Source organism: Zingiber officinale, chromosome 2B (assembly GCF_018446385.1).
Source record: "Zingiber officinale cultivar Zhangliang chromosome 2B, Zo_v1.1, whole genome shotgun sequence".
Classification (NCBI taxonomy): Eukaryota; Viridiplantae; Streptophyta; class Magnoliopsida; order Zingiberales; family Zingiberaceae; genus Zingiber; species Zingiber officinale.
The window spans coordinates 91,024,331-91,040,920 of NC_055989.1; the positions used below are offsets into that span (position 1 = coordinate 91,024,331).

A 16,590-nucleotide genomic window follows, 5' to 3' on the forward strand; every position below is an offset into this window, starting at 1 on the left:
AGAATTAAATACATTAAAAAAAAATAGTAACGTTACATTATAAATCTGCATGCATTTACAATTAAGAAACATAATATATTTATGTTTTTTAATTAAAATATATCTTTTGCCAAATAATGCCTACTGTAGCATTAATTTTGCTCGCTCGTTAATTAATTGAAAATTGAGTTCAATTAATTTCATCATTAATGATAAATGATCCAGAGTAATTTTGGTCCACTTAGATCTGGTTCAGATTTAAATCATTAGTTGGTTTAATTGAACCAATTTGATCCAAACCCGAAGTTAATTTGGGTTAAGTAATTGGGCTTGGACCAAATATGATCAAATGACCAGATTTGTTCTAATGGGTCAGATTTGATCATAACAATTAGATTTGTTCTAATTGATCGGACTTAAACCAATGGACATTGGTTTGATCAAACGGACCTGAGTTTGATCAATAGGTCTGAAATTGGTAGAAATGGACTTAGAGAAAAAAGTAACAGAACATAGGTACAAAAATCCCTGTCCAATTAGATTAGTTCTAATTAAGGATAATGGAACGAGCTTAGGATCTGGATCCCTAATCAACCGATCCAATGGGTTTGACCAATTAGATTAGTTCTAATTATCGACTTGAACTCTTGAAAATAGAGAAGATTTATTTTTCTTTATTTATTATGTTGGTACTATGCCTGTATAAATTGAAATAAACCGATTTTGTACTGACTTATTTATTTTCAATTTTTCAGATGGCACGGACGATTACCACATTGACTCGTCGCGAAGTGCGACGAAATCAGCTCAGGGAGGAGATTCAGGAGATAGAGTATAACTCTACTTATGGAGTCGACGGACACATTGGACGGCTTGATGATCTGTTTTGGAAACTTGAGCGAGAAGAGTTTCCAGTCCTGGACAGTTATAGGATTTGGGCCTTGATGCAATCATTGCCAGAAAATCCTAGGATGATAGCAGACTATATTTGGGGGCGTCATCAAGGACGCGTCACATATTCTGTATTATGTGAGGAGATGCTTCATCATATGACTGAAGAGGATCCGGAAGAGTTCGAAGAGGACCCGGAAATGATCGAGGAGAAACCAGAAGAGGATCCAATTGTGGATCCAATAGAGAGTCTTGAAGCTGTCTTGCCTGGGATTACCCCAAATGAGTCCAGGCTGAGAGGGATTATATTAGCCACTGCACTAGTGTCTGTCCTAGTGGGAGTGGTAGTTGCCTATCTAGTTTATTAGAGTTCTGTTATTTTTATTGTCGTTTTATATGAACAATAGTTAGTCCATTTCATTCATGTCAGTTGGTTATATGTTAACAATTTGCAGCATAATTTTATATTAATGATATGTTCATTTATTTATGCTGTTTGCTTGACATGATGCATGATTAGTTCATGATGTATTAAATGATTAGTTCATTTAATTAAAAAAAAATATGATATATTAAATGATTAGTTCATTTAATTAATGAATTCATGATATTATAAATGATTAGTTCATTTGTTGGGATGTATGTAATAGAATTGATTAATATTAATTTGATTGGTCATACGGATGATGAGTGAAAACATAGTTGTCACTTGATTTTGTAAACCAACTCAAAGTAATATTAAGTCAATCATAAATTGCATACATATGATATACACTGAATACTAAATAATTTGTTTATTTATGATAGATTATGGCAACCAAAAACATAATAGCTGAACTCAACAAAGGTGAAAAACTTAATGGGGATAACTACAAGATTTGGCACCTCAAGATACAATATGTACTTGAGGAACAAGAAGTTCTAGAGGCTGTAAATCAGGTTATGGAAGTACCTGTAGATGGTCCCACTGCACAACACAGACGAGATCTTGATGCCTATAAGGCATGGAAGAAAAAGGACTCCACTGCAAAGGGTATATTGATTAGTTCAATGGTAGACGACCTAGCTTTTGAATATGAGTCATATCTTATGGCTCATGAAGTCTGGGTTGCCCTTAAAGAAAAATACAGTGGAGTAAGTCTGAGCAAGCTTCGACAGCTGACAATTAAATTTGACAGCTACAAAAAGCGTCCGAATATGTCAATGGTTCAACACCTCAGGGAGATGTCGAACATGATTCGGGAGCTTAAAACTGCTGGTCATGAGTTGACCGATGAACAACAGGTTCAAGCGGTTATTCGTTCACTTCCGATTCTTGGGAGACCATGAAGCAGACCTTAACTCACGGTGAGAGTATCAAGACTTTCACCGATGTCTCACGCCATGTAGAATTGGAGGCGGAGAGAGTTGAATCCGAGGATTTCTGGACAAGCCTATGTGGTTGTAAGTTCTAGGATCATATGGATCCAAGAAAAAGAAATGGTTCAAGAAAGGGAAGGGAAAGAAGAAAGGCTGCATTGTGGGACAAGGCCCAATCAAGAAGATAGCCAAGAAGACGGAAAGAAACCTAAAACAAGTTGACTTGTTTTAACTGTGGCAAAAAGGGCCACTTTGCTCGGGAGTGCACTGAGCAGAAAAAGGTAAATCCAAGTGTGTCTTCTTTTCAAGAGCATTTTGTTGCTAGTTCAGTGTTGTTAGCTGATTCTTATCCTTTGTGGATTATAGATTCGGGAGCAACCAACCATGTAGCTCGGGAACAAGTTACATTTGTTGAGTATCGTCGGGTACCAGCTGGCAACAAGTGGATCTATGTGGGAAATAATGCAAGAGTTGAAGTCAAAGGAGTCGGCACTTGCAAACTCAACCTACGTGGTGGTAGAGTTTTATTTCTACATGATGTCCTGTATGCTCCTGAAATTCGACGGAATCTTGTTTCTGTTACGTGTCTTCTTGATTTAGGGTATTGTATTAATTTTTATAGTCGGTCTGTTGAACTTAAGATTGACTCAGTGTCAATCGGATATGGTTTTTTAACAAATGGTTTTATGGTTCTTGATGTAGAACCAGATGTCAATTATGCTATTGATGGTTGTTTTTCAAACATTGCTTTAACTAGTGATGCAGATATAACTGATGAGGTTTGGCATGCTAGATTAGGACACATAGGACAAGAACGTATGAATCGATTAGCTAAAGAGGGTCTATTGGGCACTCGAGCTAAGATTCAATTGTCTATATGTGAGCATTGTCTTGCTGGAAAAGCAACTAGGAAACCATTTGGTAAGGCTATTAGATCTGAATCAACATTGCAGTTAATTCATTCGGACATTTGTGGTCCAATGAATGTGAAGGCTAGACATGGAGCTTCCTATTTCATTACATTTATTGATGATTTCTCTAGGTTCGGTCATGTGTATTTGATTTCTCACAAATCCGAAGCATTAGATTGCTTCATTCGTTATATGAACGAAGTTGAGAATCAAACGGAACGTAAAGTTAAGACTTTACGCACTGACCGTGGTGGGGAGTATTTGTCTGATATGTTCAAGACAATATGTAATGATAGAGGGATTATTAGACAGTTGACAATCCCTGGAACTCCACAGCAAAATGGGGTAGCTGAAAGAAGAAATAGGACTCTTCTTGAAATGGTTAGGTCTATGATGGCGCAAGCTAATTTGCCAATTTCCTATTGGGGAGATGCATTATTAACTGCAGCCTATATACTTAACAAAGTGCCTTCAAAGTCAGTTCCATCTACCCCATATGAACGTTGGACAGGCAGAAAACCAGATTTAAGTAATCTGAGACCCTGGGGGTCAGCTGCTTATGTTCATGATAGTTCTCACAAGTATGGAAAACTGGGGCCTAGAGGTAAGAAATGTATCTTTATAAGATATCATGAGACCTCCAAAGGTTATGTTTTCATAGGTGAGCAACTAGATGGAACCATCTCAGAAATAGACTCGAGAGATGCGACTTTTCTCGAAACAGAGTTCCCAATCAGAGGTGATGTTGATAAAAATGTTCCTCTATTTGAGGAGGATGAGATATTATCAACAAGAGAGGTGTCAAAAGGGATACCTGAGTCTAGTCAACCGAGTGGGAGTGATATGTCGAGTCATGAGTTGACTTCTCAACAGCCCAACTTACGGAGAAGTGTTCGTAAGATCAAACCAAAGAAGAGGTTTGATATTGAGAATGAGGCATTGGTTACACTTCCAATTGACGACGACGAGCCTCAATCCATTGAGGATGCATTGGGATGTAGAGTTAGAGAAAAATAGAAAGCTGCAATGGTTGAAGAGATGGAGTCCATGATTCAAAATCATGTTTGGGACTTAGTCGATCTTCCTCCGGGCCGAAGGGCTATTGGGAATAAATGGATTCTCAAAATAAAGAGGAAAGCAGATGGATCGATTAATAGATACAAAGCTCGTTTAGTTGCAAAAGGATATACCCAAATAGAGGGTATTGACTTTGAAGAGACATTTTCTCCCGTAGTGAAATTTGTATCAATAAGAGTTATTTTGGCCTTGGTGGCACATTATGACTTAGAATTACATCAAATGGATGTAAAAACTGCTTTCCTTAACGATGATCTTGACGAAGAAATCTATATGGTTCAACCAGAAGGTTTCATTGCTGAAGGCCAAGAGCAAAAAGTATGTAGACTTAGAAAGTCTATATATGGGCTAAAGCAAGCGTCAAGACAATGGAACATAAGATTTAATGAAGTCGTTTTATCTTATGGTTTTGAAATGATCAATGAGGATCATTGTGTTTTCCTGAAACAGGAAAAAGGAAAGTATGTCATTTTATCATTATATGTTGATGATATGCTGATAGCTGGAAATGACATAGGATATGTGAATGAAGTCAAGAAGTGGCTGTCATCACAATTTGATACAACAGATATGGGAGAAGCTGAATACATCTTAGGGGTGAAGATCATAAGAGATCGTCCTAAAAGACTTTTGGGTCTGTCACAAGAGTCTTATATAAATAAGATGTTACATCACTTCAGCATGTCTAATTGCAACATAGAACATACACCTATTGTGAAAGGTACTGTGTTGAGCAAGAGTATGTGTCCTAAAACTCCAGAGGAAATAGCTGAGATGAATAAAAAATCATATGCTAGTGCTATTAGTAGTTTGATGTACACTATGTTGTGTACACGTCCCGATATCAACTATGTTGTGGGCTTGGTCAGTCGCTTCTAGTCAAATCCCAGGACCGAGACACTGGAAGGCAGTAAAAAGGATATTCAGATATCTGAAGGCGACAACAGATTATTGTCTCTGTTTTCAAGGATCAGATATGAGTCTGAAAGGTTATTCAGATGCAGATTGGGCTGGAGACCTGGATGATAGAAAATCCACATCAGGCTATGCATTCTTGCTGAATGGTGGCGCCATCTCCTGGAACAGCAAGAAACAAGCTTGTGTAGCTTTGTCGACTATGGAAGCTGAATATGTGGCATGTTCAACAGCTGTGCAAGAAGCAGTCTGGTTGAGAAGGTTTCTGAAGCATCTGAAAATTGCTGAGGATAGTGGGAGTCCAGTAACTGTCTACTGTGACAGTCAAGCTGCAATAGCTTTTTCCAAGGATCCCAAATATCATAGCAAAGGCAAGCATATAGAAATTAAATATAATTTTGTAAGGGATATTGTGGCTAAAAGAAAAGTCATTCTTGAGTATGTCCCTACACGTGTTATGCTTGCAAATCCTTTTACTAAGCCAATGACTAAAGAGTCATTTAAAGAACATGTAAAGTCTTTAGGACTTCGTAGAATGTAACAATATTGAAATAACAATCAGACTTTGTGTTATGATTGTGTCATTTGCCATAATTTATTCAGTGTATATGTTGTATTTGTTACATTCATGTAAGATCTCGGTGAGCATGTTGGCAGGTGGAGATTGGTCTACTCACATGGACAATCATCTCTGTTTGTTAAGTACAAATAGGGGTAAGACCGTTACTTATGAAACAGCTTACGTAGCTAAAATTATGAAATTAGAGACAGATTCATAAGTTGAGGTCACCTTGATAATTGTGTCAAGATGAGATCATTTATGTGTAAATAATGATCGAAGTAAATGAACCCACCATTTACTAAACCTGTTGAAAGCCAGATTAGAATTCATATGTTGAATTCAGGATTAGACGTTAGGTATGTCTAGATCGAAATCTGTACGATGTTAAATTTGAAGACAACATGCACTCTTTTTAGTAAAGAGAATAACATCGTAGCATGTGATTCATACCACATGTGCTATTGCGACAATAAAGGTAGTAGGAGAATGAATCCCTGTTTCTCTACTATGTGAGACCTTTGAGATTATATGTTAATCTCAATTTTTGCCTTAGTGACTATTTAGCTGTTTGCTTGAAGTTTTAATCAGTGATTGCTACTTTAGCGTGTATCCTATGACTATGGATGATTCGGTCTATGGAGCATAACTAGGAAATCGACTGATTAAAATGAATTGATTCTAGCTAAAAAGGAAGATTAAATATATTTACATCTTTTGTTGTTATTCACTGGTCGACCCATTTCTGTTATGTACGGAAATGAATGTGAATATAGGATATGGAACATGCTCATGACATAGTGGTCATTATAAGGGATTAGAGATGTTCATATCGATGTAAATGAAAATTATTTAATCTGGGTAAATAGCAAGACATGGATATCTTCAAGATAATGACTGTGTGTCACTTGAAGATTGGATGGATCCTGGATAATGGCTATGTGCCACCAGGAAAGTGGCTAAGTGCCATGTAGAGTGTGTCTCTAATTTATTTGAGCAGCTAAGCAAAGTGTAACAACTTTATTAGCATTGATTGCTCAACGAGCGGCTAAGTCAAGGTGTAACAATCTTCTTAGCAACTATCGCTCAGTGTGCTTGCTGTCGCACGAACCATTTTCTCTAAGTATGGATTGGATGTTCTCATATGGTCTATGTGACCGAACTCTCTAATAGTCTATGTGACTTATTAAGTCTTTGTGACTTACCTGAATGAACTAGTCTTTGTGACTTACCTGAATGAAAAAGTCTTAGTGACTTACCTTGGACGAGTGGGAGATGTTGGAAATGGGGTTAGTGGGGAACGTGGCCCATGTTCCCCACTACACATAATGGAAATGTCCATTATGCCCCTAGGGTATTTCCCTATATAAAGGGGGTCCGTCCAAGGCTCAGGGGGTGAGAAATCGCGATCGTGCGACGAGAGTAAGAGGAGAACATCCAAAGCGGCGGGATTTGGTTTGTGGAATTGCGGAGGGCTTTCCGATCCTGTGATCGCTCTTCCGATAGCGAGCTTCGTCATTGTCGATTGCAGATCTACGGGAGATCGCTGTAAGTTTTTACCGCATTTATTTAATTCGTCTATCATGCATTTAGAACAATATATTCTACAAAGAGTACAAAGTGTTTCATCTGTACGAAAGATTGAAATTCTAGGTGACTAGGAAGTTGTTCAAAAACTTGAGGCAGCATGCATTCATAGGGAGGCAGCATTTGATGAATCTGTGTAATGAGATATAGTAGATAAGCCATGATGCATCAAAATGTCAAACATAAAGAGGACAAGGATTACAAAAGAGGAGACTAGTGAGACAAAAAGAGATCATTGTCTTCATCATAGCTGACACAGGAATGTAGTGCCAACATGCAAGCTCAAAGTCTCATGAGCACCATACCAGAAATTTTTTCTTTTTTTTTTCAAATGTGTCTTGGGTTACTTCGGAACTATTTCGATATCAGAATCTCATAAGTCATTAAACATAACTCAATGTAGATGAACAAAAAAATACTCATATGTCAAGAAAGAGGGCTGCTATAGAATGATATTTTATCAAAAGCACATTGAAAATGTTTGATTGCAATACTTTGTCCGCAGTGATTTTAGGTCGAGAAGATTGCAGAACTCCAGGAGCTAACGCTTTGCTGCATGGGCAATGGAGACAGCCGTCGAGCACTGTATTTCACCCTTCGCATCACTATTATGACAGTAAGCTGTTGATATTATTCGGCTTGTGAGTCGTTATTATGATCCAACCTTCGTATTGCTGTAGCATTTAGCCCTGTGAGCTGTTATTATATTCTGGCATACGTGTCGTGTTCCTGTCTTCGAGCCGTTGGGGTATTATGGCTTACGTGTCGTTGTCATATTTCAGCCTGCATAATGCCTTTCATATCTATGTCATGTCCAGTTCCGAGCCGTCACCCCCAGATCCAGCTTCTCAGTCAGCTCATATTCATCTGCTCTTCCATGTCACGATGACTCAATCAGCATTACAACCAGCTCACCGGTCTACCAAAGAGCGCTCCCTTGGCCAGGGTACGTCATCGTACTCATTCTTTACTCATTTCATTATTCTACCATTATCCTGTTCCTTATATATTTGTCAGATCTGTCTCGAGCATCGGGATGCTAGGGACTGGGGCAATCCGATCACTGTCTACAGGTAGCGTTGACCAAAGACTTCATGCGACTTGGTCAACATAGAAGACAACTCATCACACCCTCCCCTTTGGGTCATGATGATTCAGTCAACATTCTAGCTACATCATTTTTCATCTTCTCAGCTTCCAAACAGGATCAATTAGATACTCTTGCTATCAAGTAGGGCTACAAACAAATTGAGTTGAGCTAAATTTTAGGGTATTCAAGTTTGTGTGATAAAGTAACCAAGTTAAGTCAAGCCGAGTTTAAAATGAACCAAGTCATTAAAATGATTGTTCAAGTTTAATTTGATTTATTTTTATGAGCGGTTAAGCTTGACTTGATCTTAATTCGTTTAGATATTATCAAACTCTTAATTGATTATTTAAAATTTTTATTTATTTAATTAGTTATTGTACTTGATAATTTAAATTTATTTATTCATTAAAAAAATTATTTATTTAGCATGCTGATAAAAGTGTTATGAATGAGCATAATTTATTCATGAACGTTGTTCATGAATATTAACGAGTTAGACACATATGTTTAAATTTATTTATTTAATTTAACAAGTCAATCAAATTTATTTATATAATTGATTTTGTAGGTACAGAATGAAGATAAATAAATTTTTACCAATCCAAACTCTAAATTTATTAACGAATATCCAATTTATTTACGACCGATATTTTGCCTAATAATTACCTTTGTTTGTCGTTTGTGTGAAATGCAGAGCGAGATCTTTCTGTTTCAGTATGCCTTTTCCAAATAGAAAATAATCATTTTGTTATTTGTTACAGCACGAACCAGATCCAATCAGTTCTTTCCATTTCACGGTACTCTAAAACTCTTAATTAACCTCGATTTATATAATTATTTTAAAAATTCAACTTTACTTTACTTTTAATTTCTATTGTAATAAAAAATTGATTATGCTGATTTAGCTTTCACTGTCGTCTCTAATGCTATGTTTATTTTGGAGAGCAGAAAATAAAATTAAGAAAATGTTTGTATAATGAAAAAAATTTCATCGTTTATTTCATTAAAATTTTCAGATGAAAGATAAACGCAATTCATTCACGGATGATTTTGAAATCAAAATCGATCATCTCAAAATCGGACGGAAAGCAGCGGATGGAAAAAAAATGATATATGTATCCTTTTTCATTTATAAAATTACACCATATACCAAAAAATAATGACGCATATATCATTTTTAACTTACAAAATTATACCATGTACTAATAAAATGACGCATATATCTTTTTTTGTTTATAAAATTACGTCGCATGTATCCATCTTCCTCAATGAAGATAAACAAGAATACAAAGGAAGGGATTTTTTTATCCTTTCTCTTCTCTTCTTCCGAGAATAATTTTCTACCATAGATTATTTTCTTTTCTTTATTCGTGCTTGAGAGTAAACACAACATAAATTCTATAAAAAGAGATAAATCATCAGGTTAATTTATAGTGGACCATCAATTGACTAAATAGTGAAAGGAATTTTTTTTCGAGAATTTACGACCGTCAGAAATATCACTATTTTATTATAATAAATTTATCTTTTTATAACTAACTGGATACCTGAAAAGATTACTAACTTTGTGCTTGTGCAATACTGCTATGCCACTTCTAACAATGGCGCTTAGATGCTTTTGAAATTTTTAAACTTTTTAAATGAAGATTAGGAGAGTAAAGAGTATTGCCCTAAAGTAAATTATATATCTGGTTCGGATATGAAATCTTATCAAAAGTAAAAAAAAAAAAAAAAAAAAATTAAATAAAGGGCAGGTGAACAAAGCTCTGGTCGATATGGCAGGAAATGATAGGTTATTTAAGTCTCGAATTCGTGACTTTTTTTTTTCTCTTCATATGTAACGTCACGTTACTACTGTATTATAATGACACTGTAAATTTAATTTGGCGTTGAAAACTTCCCTCCGTGTTCATCCGCTTGAATGCGTTCAAGCATGCCTAGGATGAGCCACTCCATATGTATAATTTATTAAAAAAATTAAAATTTTTAAAATTAAAATTTAAAATTAAATAAAACAGTTAACTTTTTAACGGTTAATTCGAAATTTAAATGTTTTAAAATATATTTATTTAATATGATATTATTTTAAGATAATTGAGTGGATTATGGAATCCATAAATAATGATTGTTAATGTTAAAAGAAATATGGGTGAAAAAAAGATGTTTTTATGATGAGTATGTTTAGTTTAGGGCTGTAAATGAACCAAGCGTTCGTGAATAAGTTTGATGTTCGGCTTGGTAAGAACTTGTTTATGTTCGTTCAATATATATTAGATTAATTAAACAAACAAACTTGAACAACTCGTTAAACTAAACAAATAAGCTTGAACACACATGTGTTCAGCTCGTTAACGTTCGTGAACAACGTTCGTGAACAATGTTCACGAACAATATTTATTAATAAAATTCTTTTCAATATGCTAAATAAACAATAAAATAAAATAAAATAAAATAAAATAAATTTAAATTATCAACCTTAATAACCAATCAAACAATTAAAAGTTCCAAATAATCAAACAAGCTTGAATTGAGAGCTTGATAACATCTAAATGAACCAAGCTTAAACCAAGCTCAAGCCAAGCTTAAACCAAGCTCAAGCCAAGCTCGAACCAAGTTCAAGCCAAGCTTGAATTGAGAGCTTGATAACATCTAAACGAGACAAGCTCAAGCCAAGTTTCAAACAAACTTAAGCTCATAAAAAATAAACCAAGCCAAGCTTGAACACTCATTTCAAAAGCTTGGTTCATTTTAAGCTTGGCTCGGCTCGGCTCAGTTATCTTATCAAACAAGCTTAAACACCTCAAAGCTCGGCTCGGCTCGGTTCGACTTGTTTACAGCCTTAAGTATGTTGTGGATGTTATTAAAAAAATAGAAAACTAAAAAAATACTGATTTGACAAGAATGATTCCAATTAATCATGAAAGGGTTAAATGATTAGAAAAATAATAATAATTTAACAGGATTCAAATTTGTTTAAAACACCTCACAGTTTTTAGGGAATCAAATTATTAGAAAATAAAACAAATACGAATGAATAAAAAAAACTAAATATTTATTTTTCTTATTTGAGTTTTAATTTTTAAAAATGTAAAAAAAATCAAACTAAATTAATGGTAAAGCTTTAAATATAATTTCTATCAAAGAGAACAACTACTAGGTTACTTTTACTTTTAATATATTTATTTTTTTCATTCCTAAGTCCAACATTAGTTTTAAAGGTGAGGGTGCGACTCTAATTCAATAAAGCCAACATTAGTTCCTTCGGATTAGCTCGGCCATTGAGCATCCAACGACAATCCATTAGTTTCTCTTATAATTATTTATTATAACTAATCCGAAGGAACTCTTTTAGTCCCACATCGTCAAATTAAAGTTTGCTTGCTGACTGTATATGGGTTGTCGTTGGTTTTACTATTGCCGAGCTGGGCAGCGCCAGTTTGTGACCGAAGCGGGGGCAATAAATGCTTTGGATGATGTTGATGGGTTCTGAGGCGTCGATCCAACGTGTATCATTGCTGGCCTGCCCGTTCCAAGTTAATAGTGAATCTGGAAAATCCAATGTGTAAGCCCGATTCTCCTGGTTCATAGTGTGGAGGGCACCGGTCTAGGCTGGTTTCACAGAGCAAGCACACCCACCCCCTTTCAACGGTGGAAGGATAACAGGTCGGTTTACACTGGATCTGCACTACTCCCTCAGAGCCCCCTTCTATCAAACAAATCGTTTTTTAATTTTTGTTCCTATATAAATTTATCATTTCCAGATTATTTATTAGCCAATAAATAAAAAAAGAGAATATTAATAATTCCAATTAATCATCAAAATGTTACATGAATACTAGCAAAAGATGATTCGACAGGATTCGTATTTGTTTAAAACATCATCACAGTTTGTAGGGAATCAAATTTACTAAGTTGCTTTTCATTCCTAAATCTGACATTGTTTTTAAAGATGAGGATGCGGCAACTTAATGCATGAAAACTCCCATTAATATGGAATTCAAACTCCATTAGATCTTTTTGTATACAGTAATCTGATTATGTATAGAAGCCAACCCATGACAATCAATAGGTCACACGATAATAATAATTATCATTATAGCTCCCCTTCACTCTAATCCAATAAAAGATTAAATTCTATACGTATCCATAGGGATGAAGCTAGAGAGAACTTTAATTAAGTGCTTGGTCCTTGTAATAATTAGTGAAGACTAGTAGTCCTTTGTTTTTCACTAATAGGCTCAAGTGTGAGTCCAAAGAGTGGATCTGAGCTCAAGAATGGTTATTTGCAATAACCACGCAATGGATGAGAATGCCACTAGGCTACACATTCTAAACGTCGAGAGCTGATATTAAAATGCGGTTCTCTATCACCTTTTATCGATCTTTAACGACATACAGAGGGCATTCATTCTCGGAACTCTAATGTAGTCTATATTTCTCCCTTATACATAATTTGGTTTGTCAATAATATTTCCACAGGTTTTGGTACTAACATCCATGTGATTAGATAATCTTACTATCAATTAGACATGGTAATAATTCATATTTATGCTTTAAAATGCTTCATGCCTTTCGGGAACCCGTGGCAAGTGTGTCAGCATCCATGAGGTGGTAAGCAGCTTAAATCATTCTATCGCTAGCCTTTAATACCTAGTACAGTGCCACAACATGTTCTCTCTATCATAATTCACCATATGCTTTCAGAAACTATTGAGTTCACAAACCTGTAAATTAGAGATATAATTTCCTAGTTTGAGTGAATGATCCAAACTGATTCCTAATCACTCAATATGGTGTACAAAGAGTACAAAGTGTTTCATCTGTATGAAAGATTGAAATTCTAGGTGACTGGGAAGTTGTTCAAAAACTTGAGGCAGCATGCATTCATAGGGAGGCAGCATTTGGTGAATCTGTGTAATGAGATATAGTAGATAAGCCATGATTCATCAAAATGTCAAACATAAAGAGGACAAGGATTACAAGAGAGGAGACTAGTGAGACAAAATGAGATCATTGTCTTCATCATAGCTGATACAGGAATGTAGTGCCAACATGCAAGCTCAAAGTCTCATGAGCACCATACCAGAAATTTTTTCTTTTTTTTTCAAATGTGTCTTGGGTTACTTCGGAACTATTTCGATATCAGAATCTCACAAGTCATTAAACATAACTCAATGTAGATGAACAAAAAAATACTCATATGTCAAGAAAGAGGGCTGCTATAGAATGATATTTTATCAAAAGCACATTGAAAAAGTTTGATTGCAATACTTTGTCTGCAGGGATTTTAGGTCGAGAAGATTGCAGAACTCCAAAAGCTAACGCTTTACTGCATAGGCAATGGAGGCAGCAGCTACAACAGTAGAGACAGTAGGATAAACCCAAGTCCAAATTCCATCCTTCGGAGTAGCCTCTGCAAGGGAACCATGCAAAACCTTGATTTCACTGTTCAATTCTTCTATCTTTAAAGCTCTGCACTCAAGAACGGCCTTGATGGTTTCCAATTCCCCTGCCATATCATTGATATTCTCACATGACTCATGTTCAGTGACAACTTCTCTTCCAACATTGTTCGCATTGCCCTCTTCTGTACCATTGATGATCTTTGAGGTACTCCTTAGCATGGCCACAACCCTTGACAATCTTTCATCTGCAGCTCTGGCCTTCTCATCCATCTCTTTGATTACTTGCATGCTGCTACTCAGGTTTTTAGACAAAGATTCATTTTCTCTAGCCAAAGCATCACTTTCTATCTTAATTCTTTCGTTCTCTGCAACAAAACTCTCAAATGATGCCATAGCTTTTTGAAGCTCTGCATGCACATTGTCCCTTTCCTTCTGTAACTCTTCTATCTGCAAACTCAGGCCCTTCACTTCTTCATTAGCAACATTCAGGTCAGACACATTAGACATAAGGTCTGCAACCTCTCTTTGCAAATCAGAGATTTCAGCATCCTGCTTAGTTCTTGTTTCTTGGATTGCCTCTTTCTCCTTTTCAACCCTTTTGACAGCAACCCTCAAACTATCAATCTCTTTTTCATATTCATTTTTCTGATTATCAATGGCAAGCTGCAATTTTCCATTGTCCTTTACAATAGAGTCAAACTCCTTCCTCAAACTCTCTGTCTCCCTTGTAGCCATAACTTTCAGGTCCTCTTCCTCTGCAAGCTTCTTCTGGCTCAGATCTCTCTCTGATACTGCCTGATACATAGCCTTCTTGACATCATTGTGTTCTTCGGTAACCAACTCTAAACGTTCGTTGGCCTCTCTGAGAGTGAGAGCTGCATCTGCTAAAGCCAACTTCTGATCTAAATTTTTCTTTTCTTGCTCCAAAACCTTACTCTGCAAACTACAAATTGAAGCCTCAAACACGATTTTGTCCTGGTCAATTTCACATTCAATACCACGAAGTCTTTCAGACAATGCTTCCATCTCCTTGATAAAATTCAACTTTTCTTCCTTGTATTCTTGGTGAATTTTCACAATCATTTCTTTCAGAGCAACATATTCTTCAGTAAAATGATTCATCTTCTTCGTCGTCGTTTCAAGTTCCAAAGACATCGCTTCAAATTCCCTTTTGCATGCATCCTTCTCCAAGATTGCAGTCTTCAAAACTTTTTCTATCTCACCCTTCTCTTTCAAAACTAGCTGTAATTTGTCACTATCGTTCCTCAAAGCTTCCTCCAATGAAGTAACCTTCACTAACAAGGCGGCCTTCTCCGCTTCCAAGGATTGGATGTTAACCTTTCTCTGCTCAAGTTCGGACAAAAGCATCTCGGACGCCTTCCGCACCTCTGCCTCTCTTTCCTCTGCCCGACGCTCCATTTTCTCGAGTTCAACCAGGGCCGATTCCCTCCCCTTGGTTGACTCATCCAACGCCTTCTTAATCGCACCCTTCTCTTCGTCTAGCAGTTTCAACTCGTAACGAGCACGAGCGAGAGCCTCCTCCGTAGATCTGGCCTTCCCCTCCGCTGCTTTCTTCTCGTCAGCCATCTCAGCAAGACGGAAGGAGACGACAAGGCTGGTGATGCCGCGCTGGAGGTCGCCAGTAAATTGATTTTCCGCGGATATCTCGTCCAACTTCTTCTTCCGCTCATTTGCCTTCCCGACCAGTATCCGGTTCAGCGTCTTGAGGTTTTCCAGTTCCACGGTGTCTCGCGCCGTGTCTCTAGGATGCTGCGAATCCGCTGCTGGCGCATCCGACGGCCGAGCGGTTGCTGCGGCGGCCGAGGCTGCCTTCTTCTTGGCCATCGGAGAGCGGCGATTCTTTACAGGTCCGGCGAAGTCGAGGATTAGGTGGGCTAGGGTTTACACTGGTAACTGAAACGATGGCAAGATAACGTATTTATAGCGAGAAGGGGAAGTGAAGCGCCGGCGGTGCATAGGAAGGGAAGGTAGGAAAGTTAGAGGATTTGCTGACCTACACAAAACAGGAATCAATCCATTACCATTATTATTTCTACGTCACAATCAAATCCTTTCGTTTCTTTACGTGTTTCCTGTATCATTTGCACAGTCGAATCAAACTTGGATACGGGAGATATTGCCTCTCTTCGGAATTTGAATGCGCGGTGGAAACGGACGATCGAGATTTCTCTATCCTCTTTTCTTTTTTTTTAATTCAGGCTTTTTCAAAATCGTTTATTCCTGTCCAACGACGTTGTAAATTAAGAACTTGCAATGCCTATAAATATATATAGGCAAAGTAGTGCCGCGTCGTTGATCAGGCATCGAAGCTTCAAGATTCGTGTACCATGTACGACGCGCGAGCGTGACTTGGAGTTAATCGGAGGCCAGTTGTTCCCGCAGCAGGGGAGATGAGAAACAAGAGACGCACGTTGATAATGGTCCTTTGTGACCTGAATTATATAGGGATTTTCCATGAAATTTTAATTGTTATTTTCTGAGCATTTGCCTTCTATTTACTTAGAAAACTCTGTCTCGTGACACCTTCGATTTGCCTTGGGGTTTTCTTATCCACATGGATGCTTTGCCTTTGTGGATAAGAAATAGGAAGAAGGAAAAACAACTCACTTTCCGACGATGGTGACTCGTAGCTAGACCACATGCTCGTATTGGTTTCGCGTGATTCGTAGTGAGCTCATGAATATTATATTCTTGAAAATATCTCTCCCTTTCTCTATAGATTTAACTTTAAATTATTTTAAATTAAAATTAATTTATTTCTAAATTTTTTTTAATGTATTTATATGTTTGGATCTA

General features: G+C 36.8%; 1 protein-coding gene across 1 annotated transcript; it reads right to left on the bottom strand.

Annotated features, from left to right (window-relative positions):
• Positions 1-13,686: 13,686 nt before the first annotated feature.
• Positions 13,687-15,618, bottom strand: LOC122048449 (M protein, serotype 24-like). Its single transcript, XM_042610014.1, has one exon. The coding sequence runs from the start codon at positions 15,616-15,618 to the stop codon at positions 13,687-13,689; it is 1,932 nt and encodes a 643-aa protein (XP_042465948.1).
• Positions 15,619-16,590: the final 972 nt, after the last annotated feature.

Bases quoted from the DNA above. Each gene is read 5' to 3' on its own strand.
- LOC122048449 (XM_042610014.1), bottom strand. From the start codon at position 15,618: ATGGCCAAGAAGAAGGCAGCCTCGGCCGCCGCAGCAACCGCTCGGCCG.